The sequence below is a fragment of the Bombus pyrosoma genome, linkage group LG2 (genome assembly GCF_014825855.1).
Source record: "Bombus pyrosoma isolate SC7728 linkage group LG2, ASM1482585v1, whole genome shotgun sequence".
Lineage (NCBI taxonomy): Eukaryota > Metazoa > Arthropoda > Insecta > Hymenoptera > Apidae > Bombus > Bombus pyrosoma.
In genome coordinates, this window is record NC_057771.1 from 13,594,221 (window position 1) to 13,609,928 (window position 15,708).

The following is a 15,708-nucleotide window of genomic DNA, read 5'->3' on the forward strand; positions in this document are numbered from 1 at the left end:
TTATTAGTATAATACGTATTGTATTTTATATATGTATGTACATATATCTATGAATTTACATGTCAAAACCGGCAATTATGAACTATTATAATTTCATATTTTGTGCATTAATATTTATATTTTATTACTAATCATTGTAATTTAGAAAATATTTGTAATTACAAAATATTGTTATTATGTTATGAATAAAATGAATAGAATGTTAACAACCAACCGTTGTTATATTTCCATTATTTAAATATATATTTAAAGGATCTCCCTCGTTTATACTAATAAATATGTTAAAAAATAATTCTAGCAAATAGTCAAACGAATTAATTTTCAGAATGACTTATATGTCATCCAAAATTTTCATTTATGTTTCTAAAAAGTAATAAAATGCATTACCATAATTGTCCTATTTCAATTATACAATATTAAATTATTCTACTACATCATTTATTTTTCTTAATTTATATTTACAACAATCTTTTGCTTTATTACTTGTAGTCTGTATTCGGCTAGTAATAAATTATATGTAAATAGCTCACTGTTTAGAATATCACTTTGCAATTAAAAACCTAAACTAGCAAATTTCTATTGTGATTTAATTTCAATGTACTTTGTTTTATGTATACGTAAGACACGAAGTATCGTTAACATGTGTACAATTCCGCTTTCTCTTGGCTATATATTATCACATGTATACATTATTATTTACAGAAATGCACGCTAAAATTATAAATTTTTACTGTTAAGAAATTCATCTTATATGAATAAAGTAATCTATAAAATAATTTTTGTTATTTTATAGTCCAATAAAGGCGATCCAAGTAATCTCAGATGATGAACAAAAATTACGTTACTGAAAAAAAATATTTAGCGTTTACGTGATTTTTAGGTTGAAAAAAAATTAATGCATACATACAAAAAGCTTATGACTTTCATTTTCTTTATGAATATAAAATTCGTAAATATTTCTTACGAAAATGATGCGCAATTAATATTTTTGATAATGTTCTAATGGAAAAAGTGATAAAATACAAAGTTTTCGCAAAAACTTATGTACTTTACAAATCCTTATCACAACTTAAGATCGAGAAATATGTTCATACTCTTTTAGAAATATTGATCGTTGAATAATTAAAAACTCATATCCTTTCCTTTTAATTACAATATTATAGTTATATTCAATAATTTTTAACTGATGCAAGACTGAGGGGTCTAGCCTTTTGTTTATTCTTCCTACACGAAAGCAGAATACTATTCCATTAATTCCAGAGTTAAATATACATCGAATATAACTATCTCCTTATTCTAATATTTACAATATTTCACATTGTTTTTGGTAAAGTACAAAACTATAGTACTTTAAAAGAATGAACGGAAAAATAGAATTCTTATCTACCTATTCAATTGCGAAAGTATAAATTCTATAAAAGAGGAGAAAGTTAATATCTGTTTTCTCTTTTAAGAATGTAATCGTTTGTTAGCAAATATCATATTTGTAGTTTTGTTCCTAATTTTACAATAAATACATGCGTAGTATGACATATAGCTCACGTACGCTGCGTATCACCACAAAATGATGTCATTCTACATATTTCTTTTGATGTAAAATTTTTTTTGGTTTTCAGTTAATAGAAAATTTATATAATGTTGACTAATTTGTACAATTTTTGTAGACATACGAAATAAGACATCATTACTTTAATACCTATCGCAGTGCAATAAAATATCGGGTAATGTAAGATTAATTATTAAACGATAAATCAATCATGAGAGACTTTTATGTTGAAACGTAGCATAGTTTGAAGTGGTGAATAACTGTATATAAGCTACACATCCATTGAACATACATGATCAGTATCGAAAATGCAAAATATGTTACATGCGATTTGGGAAGGCATACATTTTAAAGTACGTATTTCAACATTGTACGTAATAACATACACTACAAACACATTAATTTGATCTTAGTTCATTATCAAATCTTACAATAATTGCACTGTAATAAAACGGACCCAGATACGTAAACATAATTTCTTACATATCGGAAATATTAATGGATAGAAACTTAAAATTTTAGCATCGCTATTTCATCAAGAAACCCGATATATTTAAAAAAATTATTAATTATATATTAAGAATATTTATAAACTCATTATTTTCACGCCTCTTTTCAAAAATCTTTAAAAGATCATTCAATCCAGGTAGAATTCTTGCATATTAAATAAGCAATGGAATAAACTTTATACATAGGTACAAGTCACAAGTAGTATTAAATCACAGAATAAACTGTGTAAAGAATTTCGAGTTTAAACAATAATTATGTTTAAAGGAGCATAATATAAAATGCTCAGTCAGGTAAAACAACACAAGGCTCCATCGAAATTACAGTCGCTCAACAACGCATTCAAGGACGGTAATAAGGAAGGAGCACTAGGAGTTAGCATTTGGCGGAGGTGGTCTTCTATCATAGTCTCGTCTATAATCTTTGTTTGGTCGCCATTCGCTAGGATAATTATCTCCAGGGTAACCTCGACCTCTAAAATGGCTCGGAGGAATATCAGATGGAGGATAAGCACCGCCGCCTCCACCTCCATATCCTCCTGGACCGTATCCATAACTGGGTGGTCCTGATGGATATCTATAATAATCACTGAACACGAATTTTATGAATATTATTTTTATTCAAAATCTTTTTTAATTCCTTTAAATTTATAACTTACCTCCGTTTGTCATTCATATGGATATTACGATCGCGATCTCGATCTCTGTCACGATGATATCCACTAGACATTCGTCCATAAGAATCAAACCGGTCACGTTTATGATCTCCAAATCTAGGTATTAATAATCTAAATTATATATTGTATTATACAAAAACGAATCTGTACTGTTTCTATCACACTGATTATACATACCTTCCATCTCGCATATCTCTTCCATCACGGGATAACCAATGGTCATCCTCTCTGCTTCCACTGTAGTGTCCACTTATACTATAACCGCCGCTATCTCTCCTAATTCGCTCATCTTTACTTCCACTCATCCTGTCCATATTTCTATCACTATGTGCTCTATCTCTATCCCTATCACGTTCTCGATCTCTCTTTATGTCTTTATGTTTCAATTCCTTCTCTTTGTGTCGTGGCGTGTCCACACTATTAGTGGTACTTGAAGTAGAATTTGGAGTCGATGTAATAGGAGTAATGGTGGTAGCACCAATAGTAACTGCAGATGTATTGCTGATACTGTTTACAGCAGATATAATCGAGAGATGTTTCTTATTCGGTGTGCTGCTACTATTTGAATTTTCTTCCACATCATCGTTTCTTCGTTTTTGTGATCTACTTTCTTTAATACTTTCTACTTGTTTATCGATATGTTTTTCGGCGTGCTTCTATAAAATAGATTACATTGATGATATTTCTTACATTGTAATAATATTAAAATAAGAACAAATTTCTTATTATTATACCTTTACATTACTTGATTCTTCTTTCTTTTCTGGGCTAGACGTAGCACTTGTATTACTTTCACCTCCTTTTTTCGTCGCATGTTTATACAATTTATAAAGTTTCTTCGCATCGAACTCTGTAAATTTAGATACAAAATACCATAAATTACTTCTCCATTCTTTGATTTGTTCAGGTTCTCTATATTCTTCTAGACAAGTGTTAATTTGGTTTCCAATTTGTACAAGACACTGTCTCGTATGAGCGACTTGTTCCGCTTCGCTCAAAGACTGATCTGGTCTATCCAAAGCCTTAAGGGCCTTCTTTACTGGTCTCATCTTTTCTTTGCACTGCATAGTAGAAAATACAATATTTAAACTATTGTATACATTTGATATATAAAAGTAACATTAAATTTTTGAAATAAATTAAATTAATAACCTCGTTAAATATAGAAGGATCCAAATCACCAAGAACATCAAGAGCTCTTGGTTCATTGTTAGCAGTAAAATGCATAGGGCCCGCTGCTTGTTTTGCTTTTTTAGCCTTCTTATTTTCTTTTTTCTCCTTTTTAGTTTTCTTTTCCTTTTTCTTTTCTTCTACTACCTCTTCTACTTCTTCTTTAGTTTCTTTCTTTACAACAACCTCTTCTTCTTTCTTTGTAGATGGCTTTAAGTAAAATAAGCATGAAAACATTTATGTATAGAATATTTCTTAAAGTTAAATGTAAATATGTAACACAAATATACTTTTAATTGTATATAAATTTACCTTTTCGACTTTGGATTTAGATTTATTACTTTCTTCACCTGAACTATCATTTTCCTCTATAATTTCTTTTGTAATTGCAGTTTTTGTTTCTTTTGGTTTTCTCGGTTTTCTTGCTTTAGTCTAAAATTAATATTTAAATATATTAAAATACAAATATGAAATGAATAATCTATAAATTATAAATCTATATATTGTCACCATATGATGAAAGCCATCAGGAATTTAGAAATTACCTTAAATTGGTATTCGGGATGTGGGATAAGGACATAACCCTACCGGAATAGATTACAACGATAAAAGGGATTTTTATGGGAATACAATAAAAGTAAAATAATATATCTTACCACTCCTAATTTGGAGTCAATTTGTTTTTTGAGTACTTTTAGTAAATATTCGGCTCGAGTGTTTATTTTTTTTAATTGAAGTTTGCTACCATTTGGGAGAAGTTTATCACCCAGTTTCAAATTATTATCCATCTTTATGGCTTCCCATGAACCCATGCCATGTTGGTATATACCTCTTAAAAGCCTAGAATCATCTTCGGAGCTCCAATCACAATCAAAATTTGCCGGTTTCAATCTGTGTAGTAGCATTTACAATAAAATAAATACGTATGTATGTATATAAATATATTTTAATGCAAAAATTCGATAAAAAGTATACTCACTTGATATCAATATGCCAATTAGATCGTTGTTCCGAATCCGATGGTAAAGCTTGTTCTAGAGGCTCTAATTCTTTTACCGCAGCAGAGAAAGATTTTGCATTGACCATAACTCCCCCAATTTTAAATGTAGGTCCTCTACCTCTCTTACGACCTGGACCTTTACCCTCTTCTTCACCTTTATTCTCTTTTGCGGTACTTTCAAACTCAGATAAACAAGCTTCGCATCTAGATTTCAGTTGATCTCCTAAAAATCGTAATTCCGACATTGGCTTTTCTTGCAATTCTGCATCCGCCGCAATATCATCTAATCGTTTCAATGGTGCAGCGAATTTCTTATAGCTTTTAACAAATCTTCGTATCTGTGTAATAAAAGAGTTTAAATTTACTCGAACACATGTAAATTATTATAAAGTACAAAATTAAGTACATACCTCTGCATCAGTGAAACTTTTAATGTTTTCTCGTGGCGTAACCCTTGGTCTACCTCTTTTTTTAGGACGCTCATCATCACTACCTTCAGCCTCACTTCCGGAATCCTCTCCTTCTTCACTATCATCGGCAGATAGTTTCTTCCGCTTTCTTCCTCTTCCTTGATAATGAAGCAAACATTCCATATATAAAACAATGCAAACAATAATATATAATATTATTTTTAACGCGTTATATACCTTCTCCACTTTGATTAATTTGCTGCAATGTTTTCCGACTTCTTGGAGGTAAGTATAAATCTTCCATTTCTTTTGACTTTTCTTCTTCTTCAACTTTTTTTCTGAAATTTTCAGGGATAATTTCGGCCTAAAATCAATCAGAATAAAAATGTTTTAGTTATTTTTTTATACATAGAAATATTATAAAGTATATTTGATACCAAAAAATTATATTCACCCAATCTTTACTCTCATCATCATTATCATTGGGTTGATTAACTGGTTCGGATTCTTCTTCGAATGCAGCAAAACTAGCAACTTTGAACGCTGATAACAGTTCATCTCCAACTGTTGAAGGTCCTTCATCTCTCGTTTCCGCTCTCCTCAGAATTTCATCAATATCGCACTAATTAAATAAAAATAATAAGAACTAATCAGTGAAGGAGATAAGATACCTAGGATACATACTACAGGAAAATGGCAGTGATGAGAAGCACATACAAGACAGGAAAAGGAGAGCGATGATAGTAATGAAGAAAACATGGAGCATGGGAGAAAGAATATTCAAACAGGACTACAAGAGGAGAATGAAGATGTTTGAAGCATTAGTAGAGAGCGTGGCGCTGTTTGGAGCAGAAGTATGGGGTTGGAACATGGTAGAAAGGCTGGACAGGATAAAAAGAGGGTACGTAAAATGGATCTTAGGTTTAGACAGGATAACACCAAACTACATACTGACAGAAGAGTGCAAGCTACAAGGAATCAAGGTAAAAGCATTAAAAAGAGCAGCATAGTACGAAGAAAGGACTCTAAAATCGGAAAAGGAGTTAGTAAAAGAGTGCATAAAGGAAAGAGAGAGAAGCTGGGGAAATGGCCAGGAAGGGAAAAAAGCAAGAAGGAGAAAGAAGGAAATAGAAGAGGTGAAAAATGGAGGGACACAGAGGGAAGCAGGAGAAGAGCAAGAAAGTTGGACAGGAGACCAAATTGTAGAAGAAAGAAGGAAGAGAGAGATAGAAGAGAGGAGGAAAAGGATAAGGGAATCCAAATATAACAGACACTACAGGATTATAACCAAAGATGAGATGCCAAAGTACTTGGAAGGGAGAATGAGGTGAAAGGACAGGAAAATTATAGCTAGATTCAAGTGTGGAAACGAGACCAAAGCGAAGGAATACTGGAAAGAGGAGAGAGAAAAAAGGTGCAGATTATGTGGAAGGGAAGAAGAGGACCTGAGACATGTAATAGAAGAATGTGAAATAACAGGAGGATCAAAGGACATGGAAAAAGCACTGAATGAGACTGGAGAAGGACTAATGGATTTAAGAGCAATAATAGAGAAAAGAAGGGCAAAGGCAATACAAGACGGGGTGGAATGACAGGAAGGTAGCATGGCAAGGAGGCAAAAAACCAAAGTGGCAATAATGTGTAGTCATAAGTTTTAGATGCTAGAGGTAAGAATATGCTAAGGAGTGCAATACAAGAAATGTAAGGATTGTAAATCGAAAGTTCGTCCAAAGCCGAAAGGCACGGACTAGAATAAATAAAATAAAAAAAATAAATAAATAAATAATAAGAACTAATCTTTTCATCTGTACATATAGTCTTAAATTAGAACAATTTAAATTTTTTAGAATAATTACAGTAGGTTCTTCATCTCCATCCTCTTCATCTTTAAATAAATCTTCAGCTCCAAATTTTAAAATAGCATTTAAATCTTCTTTATTAAATGGATTGTTATTGGTCCCTGCACTTTTTTTATCTAATACTGTTCGACCAGTTGTATCCATCCGTTGAATTACAAGATGATCCAGAACCATTTTTTGCTTTGCTCTTTCTACTATTTCCTCCTCTACAGAATTTTTTGTTACTAAGCGGTAAATATTTACCTATATAAAATGAAACATTATTTTTAATAAAATGTTTACTATTTATGATTATAATGTCGATACAAAATATTGAAATACCTGATTTTTTTGTCCAATACGATGTGCTCTAGCTTGTGCTTGTAAATCATTTTGTGGATTCCAATCTGAATCAAAAATAATGACGGTATCAGCGGTAGCAAGGTTGATACCAAGACCACCTGCTCTTGTTGATAATAAAAAGCAAAAATCTTGCGATCCTTCTGCATTAAAATGATCTAGTGCTTGTTTTCGTAGTTCTCCTTTTATACTTCCATCTAATCTTTGGAATGGAAAATGTTTCTTTTGTAGATATTCCCCAAGAATATCTAACATCCTGACCATTTGACTAAATATTAAGACCCTATGACCTGTTTCTCGTAATCTCACTAACAATTTATCAAGAAGAACTAATTTTCCAGAGCCGCGAATTAGTTGTTGTAAATAATCTTCATTATTGTCCTTTCTTTCACTTTCAGTAGGTTTTGTAAGAAAAGCATGGTTGCAGCATTTTTTTAATTCAATAACGATATTTAAGAACGTCATAGTAGAACCTTTAACGCCTTTCCGTAATGCATTATAATTCTTGGTTAATATCCATTTATAATATTGTTTTTGCAAAGATGTCATTTCTACTCGTAATATTTGTTCAACTTTAGCGGGCAGAGATTTTTCTACATCTTTCTTAACACGTCGCAAAATAAATGGTTCTAATTGTTTATGTAATTTGGAATATCCCTTTTGAGCTGCATTATCATGCTCTTTTTCAAATTCTTCCCACGAACTAAATCTATGTAAACAAAAAAGACGGTTATAGAAAATTATTATGAATAAGAAAAAATTTGTAAAATCATAAGAAGTTACACTACTTGGTAGGCATTATGAAGTGTAGTAAGGCCCATAATTCTTTTAAGCTGTTTTGTAATGGAGTACCAGTTATTAAGAGTCGGTGATTCGTATGAAATTCAGCGAGAGCTTTATACAAGAGTGAATCATCGTTCTTTAATCGATGAGCTTCATCTACTAACAACACGGCCCAATTTAAGGCACCCAGAAACGCTTTATCCTTAAGTACTATTTCATATGTTGTGAGTATGGCGTTAAATTTTAATCTCTTTGAGCTATAACACCACTCATACTCTCTAATCTACAAGAAATACATTTTTAATATGTGATAAATATATTTATAATATGCAACTCTTTTAAATATTGCAAAAGAAATTCGAATTTATAAGAATAAGAAAATACTACGTACAACATTACGGGAAGTAACATCACCCAGATATGTAACAAAATTCATATCTGGTGCCCATTGTGACATTTCTCTTTGCCAGGAAGTCATTGTCGAAAGGGGCACCACTAATAAAAATGGCCCATAAAGCTGATGCGTATGGAATAAATAATAAAGGAAGCATATTGTTTGTATAGTTTTACCAAGACCCATTTCATCTGCTAAAATAACACTGTAAACAAATAAAATTCATTATAATATAATATGTATATTGAGAGATTAGTTAATATACTGAGAGATTATATAATATAGTGAAATATAATCTACCTATTCTCTTTGCACCAAGAATGGATCATCCAGTTCAATCCATCCATTTGATAGTCTCTAAGAGTCAAATCCCGACCTTTCCCCATATAGTCTGGTTGTCCTTTTAATTGGTGGAATTTTGGTCTGGATTTAAGAACTTTACAATGTTTGCTTGGTGTTCTTTTTGACTCTTCTCTTTCACGAAATTCTTTTATTTTCTCTGGCCATTTTTTAACAATCAGTGCTCCATCTTCCCATGTAGCCTCGGCATAAGGTAAACTTTCCCATTTACAATAATAATCTGGATGATCTGAATCAGGTTTGTTATATTCAGCAATAATTCTTTCAACATTATTGTAACTTTTTAAGAGATCTTGTTGAAGTTCTAATTGGCATTCAAAGTAATCTATATCTTCGGGTCCAGCATAATCCCGCCACTGTTTGATTTCCCGTTCTCGTTTAATAAAATTATCTAATTTTTTTAATCCTTTTACTTTTTGTGCTTTCAATGACTCTTCTGATTCCCATGTGTTATGTATATGAGACCATCCCTTCCATTTTATTGAATATTGCAGTTCAGTTTCTTCATTAGACAAATCTTCTGGATTTGGATTGCCATTTTCTTCCACAGCATAAATTGTTGTAACGTTTCCTGTAACTAAAAGAGGATATGCTTTAGAAAAATATCTGAGAAAATAAGGATATGATCACGTTTGTGATGATTTTGCAATTTACAGTTTGCAATTATTTGATAGACTAACCTCCCTTTTTACCAACTCTTTGTCCCAAAATTCGTTCAATTGTTTCTGCATTATCTGGTTCTGCATTTGCAGTGCTACCTTCTTCAATTTCTACAAGATCTTCACTATCAGTCCTCTCTTCACTTTCCTCTTTGTAACTAATAGCAGTTCCAGTTCTTCTTGTAACTTGTCTAACAAATTTGAATTAATATTATTAGTATTATATGGTATTAAAGTATTTTATGGTATCTTATTTTTGAAAAATAAAATAAAATACCTCCTGTTATCATCACTATCAAAAGAAGAATTTTCAGATGATTCTGAAATTCGTTTCTTGCGTGTCCTTGCCTTTTCTTTGGCTTTTTGTGCCGCGCGTCTGTTCAGTGATTTACTAGGTGGTGGTCTCCTGCTTTCGACATCATCAGATTCAGAATCGGAACTGTCTGAGTTCCATGAATTATGTGAACTGCAAAAAAAGACAATGCTAACACATGTGTATTTAACAATATAAGAAATATTATAATAATGAAAAAATGAAATACGTTTATAAACTTCATTGTTTGATACTTTTATCATATAATATAAATTTATTATTTCAATGATATATTTAAATTATACTTATTAAAATCTTGCTTCTATATTTCAATAATAAATAGATTAATTGACGTGCTTGATATAAAAATGTTCTCTTTGATAAAATATTAATGAATAATTAACTAATAATTAATACAGCAATTTACTGTGTAATTTACTAAAACTGTAATATATAACAAGGAAAAAATGTTCTTTCTCTGGTGTAATAATTTTTACTTACTTTTAGTAATAAGAACATAAGGTTTCTAAGTGGTATTTTGCTATAGCATATTGATAAGATTTTGTATATATACATGCAGGTAATCTAACACAAATTCAAGTGAAAGATTCCATACTTATTAAATGGTTCTTTTTGAGTAAAAAGTTTTAATGAATTACGTAAGTGCATATGAATAGATATATAGCACAAACTAAAGGTGCAATAAATAATAAAATTATTTAATACAATGCAATAGTTTACTCAACAAAACAACAAATTGTAGATAAGATAGAAAACAAACAATAGTGCTATAGTGGAAAAATTTATTTGAAGCACTAAGCTTATTAAACACAAATATAAACATCAAGAATGAAAAATATAAAAGCACATTGATACACAATATATGCAATACAGAAAAGTGCATACATAATTAACATAAAAGCTTCATAGAATTATTATCACAGCTGAAGTTGCAAGGTACAAACGTACTACATAATAGCTACTTGTATATTATATTATCCAAATTCATTTTTCCAATAAATATTACTTTCCTAAATTATAAAAATTAAGACTTATAATATTTTTGATTTTATGGTTATGATTCTACATACTTTTGAAATATACTTGAATGTTAAAAAATAAAGAGCTTCATTTTTTATATTTACTCAAGTAGATATATCATAAATTTATAAAATACTATCTTTTAAAAAATGCAAATTCTGAATTACCATTGTCTAAATAATAAAACTGCATTTATTTATTATATATAATTATATTCATTCAATTCATAAGGAACTGAAAGGATTATAGAGTTTATAATTTCAATTTCCGATAATTACTTGAATTTTTTCATATTACTTACCCCTTTTTCTTAAATTTCTTGCGACTATCGCTATCGCTTTCACGTTGTGTAGCAAGCCTTTCAGGCTCTTTCCTAGAACGGCTAGATCTTCTGATTCCATAAATGTCAGGATTCTCATCCCACTCGCGACTAGACTCATTCTTAAGCCTAATTTTTGTTTCTGTGCTGTGATTTGAACTTTTGCTCTGGAAGCTATCATTTTGTGCAGGTGCATCTGACTTCTCTGATTTATCAGAATCAGAACCTGATCCAGACCCGGAACCACTTGAGGAGCTAGAGTCACTGCATTTGCAGTCGGGCAATGTTTTATTTTACTATCATTGTTTATAATTTACAAAATATATAAATATCAAATTTTTCAAATATAAAATATTGGCTGTTAACTTAAAACAACAATTGATTGCAAACCCAAATTTTATTGATGATTATCGAATACTGAACTATAATTTTGTAATCTTTCATTATAGAATGGTCTCGAAAGAAAAATGTAGATAATAAACTCAAAGGCACTATATATTTAATAGAGTAAATGTTGATTTGTTAATGCATATTAATTAACTACAATAACTTTAGATAATTTGAAATAACTTTAGATACTTTAATATTAGTAATTCTGTTTTTGAGCATTTATATTTCAATATATGTATTTGTGAAAATATTCCTGTTTTTTATCTTTCCGTACAATCTAAATTAACGTACACTATGTATAATATTATTAGGACAAATTATCATAAAAAGTAAAATGAGTAGAAGCAGTAGGATACTAGCTCACCTAGTGTTTAAATTGTTTCAATATACAAGAAAACATTGCATGAGTAACAGAAACTTTAAGATTGTGCTTATATAAAATTCAAGGGATACATTAAATTAGCATGATTGTCAAAGCAATGTTAATGCTATATAAAGCTATAGCAATACACAAAGTTAAGTAATTCATGTCAAATAATCCCTTACATATCAGAAAGCCAAACACACATTATATAAAGGAATAATATCATATGGCATCATTAATGATCAAGCATTGATTACTATTATTAGCATATTATATTGGTAACAATTGTGTAACACTATATTGGAATAGTAAAATATAAACACATTGCCTTATGTTTTGGACTTTCTGAAACGAAGAGAGTAGATAGTAGTAGTTTGAATATCAACCTTTCTGATCCAGAACCAGATCCTGTATTGCTTCCTGAAGATGAGCTATCACTTTTACTTTCATTTTCAGAATCAGATCCAGATTCTTTCCCAGACTCGGACTCTAATGTTTTCTGTAATTTAATCAGACAAATCTAACATTATTCTATCTTTAAAAATATATAAGTCGCAATGTGTTGTTTGGAATAGTTTTTACTCATTAATGCTAATATAAGTAATTTTCTGAATGTATTATTTATGTCTTTTAATATAGCAGTTCTTTACATTTATTTTAGCATATTTTTAAGATAATAGTACAACATCTTTCCCATATCTTGGCATATTTTTAATGTTCAGAACATAGCTTGCAGATAAATTAACAGTGCCATCTATCAAGAACATCTTTCCTCCATTTTATAATTCTTGACCACCATTTTGTAGTTAAGAAATGCTTAATTTTCAGGGTCTTTAAAATGCTTTCTACGTACACTTCAACAAAATATTAGGAACAAAACATATAATTAGGTATCTACATTAATATAGATTAAACCACTAAAGACTAAATATCAAACAGAAAGATAGTTACATACATGTATTGAAGATTCTATTCTTTAAGAAAAATATTCTTCAACTGAAAGAAGGTTCACAAGCTTTGAACAAATGAAGTATTCTTTCAACATTATGTATGTAACTATCTTAAACCATGAATCGATAGAAGAGTACTGCAGAATTTCCTGTAAATGATTAATCTAAAGAACATATAATTTCCTGTAAATAACCACTGTAAGACATAATGGGTATTTAAGAATAATGTAACTCAACATTTTAAGTACTGTATAGATTTATTGAACATTTCAGCAAGTACATTATGCACCACACTTGACTAAACTTACATCTGTTTCTTGAACAGCATATGAGTTAAGAAAGAAAGTGTTCATACTCACTTCATAATAATTCTATACTAGCCATCATTAATTTCAATATCAAAATAATATTTGTGATCTGCACCTGCAGTTAAATACTTTTAGCATTAAAAGATTGACAAAGATAAATAATACCAAATTTAAGTTGGAGATAACACAAAATACAACTCTGTCATGTGAAACACAATATTGTTTGAAAACAAACCCTATATTACATTACATGTCATGAAAATAATCTATATCTACAGTTATATAGCAACACCATGTGCTTCTATATAACAGAAACAAAACTTTTGTAGATGAAAAGTATTGTTATTTTGACCAAGTTTTGTTTCTTCAATAGGTTCCAAAACTTTACTTCTTTCAAAACTGTCTATAAGATTAGGAAATGTTTCAAATGTTAAAATTGTGTGTATTTTGCTGCTACGTAGCAATATGAAAGCCAAAATACAGTTACTTCAAATATCACACCATACTTAATTCATTAACGATAATATAAACGCCAATGAATAACTCCTATATGTAATAAAGATATACTTCAATATATAATATGTATGTAAAAATTGTATCATATCTTACGAACTTAAGAAACAATAAATTTTAAATACTCATTGCATAGGAAGTTTTATATTTTACTCCTTCAGATTTAAGTAACACAAGGGGATATAAGTTTGTTTATCATATTTATATAATCAATCCTTGTTCTTGAAAGCTTCAATATTATGTTTTGTTATGTAGATCTTAGTAAAATATATTATCCAATATTATATATTAAATATTTTATAACTATAAAAATGTATCTAACATAGGACAAATGTAAGGCCTGCATTTATAAGAATCATTGTCCCCCTTAATTTATGCTTTATTTGTATACAATTTTAGTAAAAATGACATTCAAAGTTTCAAATGTATTATCTTGCGGTTATTTGTAAACAGAAAATAAATCTATGATGTACTTCTATCCATACAAATTCAAATTTTATGGAAAACATATCATAAATAAAGAATCAGATATTATTCATAATATATAAAAATTCTTGAAATACAGAGAAATGATTCCTCCTAAAGAAAAAAGCTGAGAATATATGAAATATTTTCCATGTGAAAAGCATGTAATTGTTAGAGCTTTTGCAGGTGATTGTGCTACACAGTCTCAACTATAATACAGAGAATGTGTATCAATCTTTAAGCTTAATTTGCAAAAATGGGTCTATTTAAAATTTTTGAATAAGCATGGACCCTAGGTAAAGGAGAATGCAAGGAATCATTTTTAACGAAAATTAGGGTGGAACAATGATATTTTAAGTGATAAATGTCAAAATGAATGAACGTAAACAAACTTATAGGTTATTAAGAAGCTGGAAACTATGTAAAATTGCAGAAAATTGTGATTTAGTGAAGACAAGTCCCTGAGCTCATAAGGTCAGTAAGACCCCGCCCTATACGCAAAAACCTTTTAAACAAATTTCCAGTGGTTTTTTTCGTTTTTATGAGGATTTTTCTCCTTGTAGATCAATGAAACGTATGTGACAACGCGATTTTTCCCTATTCCAAACAACACCGCGGCTATATTACGCAAATTGTTCTTTAAAACAACATTGATGCTCGTATTGGCAACAGAAACAAACAATTATTGGTAAAAAAAAAATTGACGAAAAGCTGAAACTTAAACAATTTTCGAACCCGACCACTCACCTGCATCGTTCCGTCTGCGCGTCGCACCGATATCTCGATATAACACACAGCATGCACAATATCACGTTAATTTAATAATTAAACTGTCGCGTATACACGTATCCGTTGTATTAAACGATTATTGATACACAAAGTCGCGACATCGTACAAAATTATCGAATTTCCACGTACTATATGTTCACAGGCCTGAGCTTGGCCGCCATTTTGTGAACTAGTCTCGTTCTTTCGCCCTCCCCAACCGTCCTCCGTCTATCGTTCAACATGCAGCGCGCACGCACTTCTCCCGTCCCCTTCTTTTATCCATCCCCCTCCCTTAGTAAAATGAACGCCCTGTAAATCTGATAAAAATTAGATCTTTTATCAACATAATTTCGAAATCTGTAAAAGGACGGTCCCTTTAAAAAAATAAACATTTACATTCTACAATTTTTTAAAGAAATATCGTTTTAATGAATTATATTAAAACGTAGTCAGAAAACGGAAATCGTTGTATGCCAGCCATTTTGATTACTCACAGAAATTTTACCCAGAATGCCTGGTGAGTTTTTCTATTACTTAGTATATGCGCAATTACAGTGATCGAGTAATCATGCAA

General features: G+C 30.3%; 1 protein-coding gene across 1 annotated transcript; it reads right to left on the reverse strand.

Annotated features, from left to right (window-relative positions):
* Positions 1-421: 421 nt before the first annotated feature.
* LOC122577668 (chromodomain-helicase-DNA-binding protein 1) lies at positions 422-12,842 on the reverse strand. The gene is made up of 21 exons (XM_043749116.1): positions 12,819-12,842; positions 12,517-12,629; positions 11,359-11,640; positions 9,981-10,169; positions 9,725-9,894; positions 8,985-9,621; positions 8,682-8,889; positions 8,296-8,573; positions 7,490-8,216; positions 7,166-7,411; positions 5,764-5,931; positions 5,547-5,673; positions 5,310-5,467; positions 4,879-5,237; positions 4,556-4,790; positions 4,212-4,331; positions 3,882-4,109; positions 3,464-3,790; positions 2,907-3,385; positions 2,712-2,825; positions 422-2,641 (listed from the first exon to the last, which is right to left on the reverse strand). The coding sequence occupies exons 1-21, from the start codon at positions 12,825-12,827 to the stop codon at positions 2,422-2,424; spliced, it is 5,394 nt and encodes a 1,797-aa protein (XP_043605051.1). The 5' UTR covers positions 12,828-12,842; the 3' UTR covers positions 422-2,421.
* Between the last annotated feature and the right edge of the window lie 2,866 nt (positions 12,843-15,708).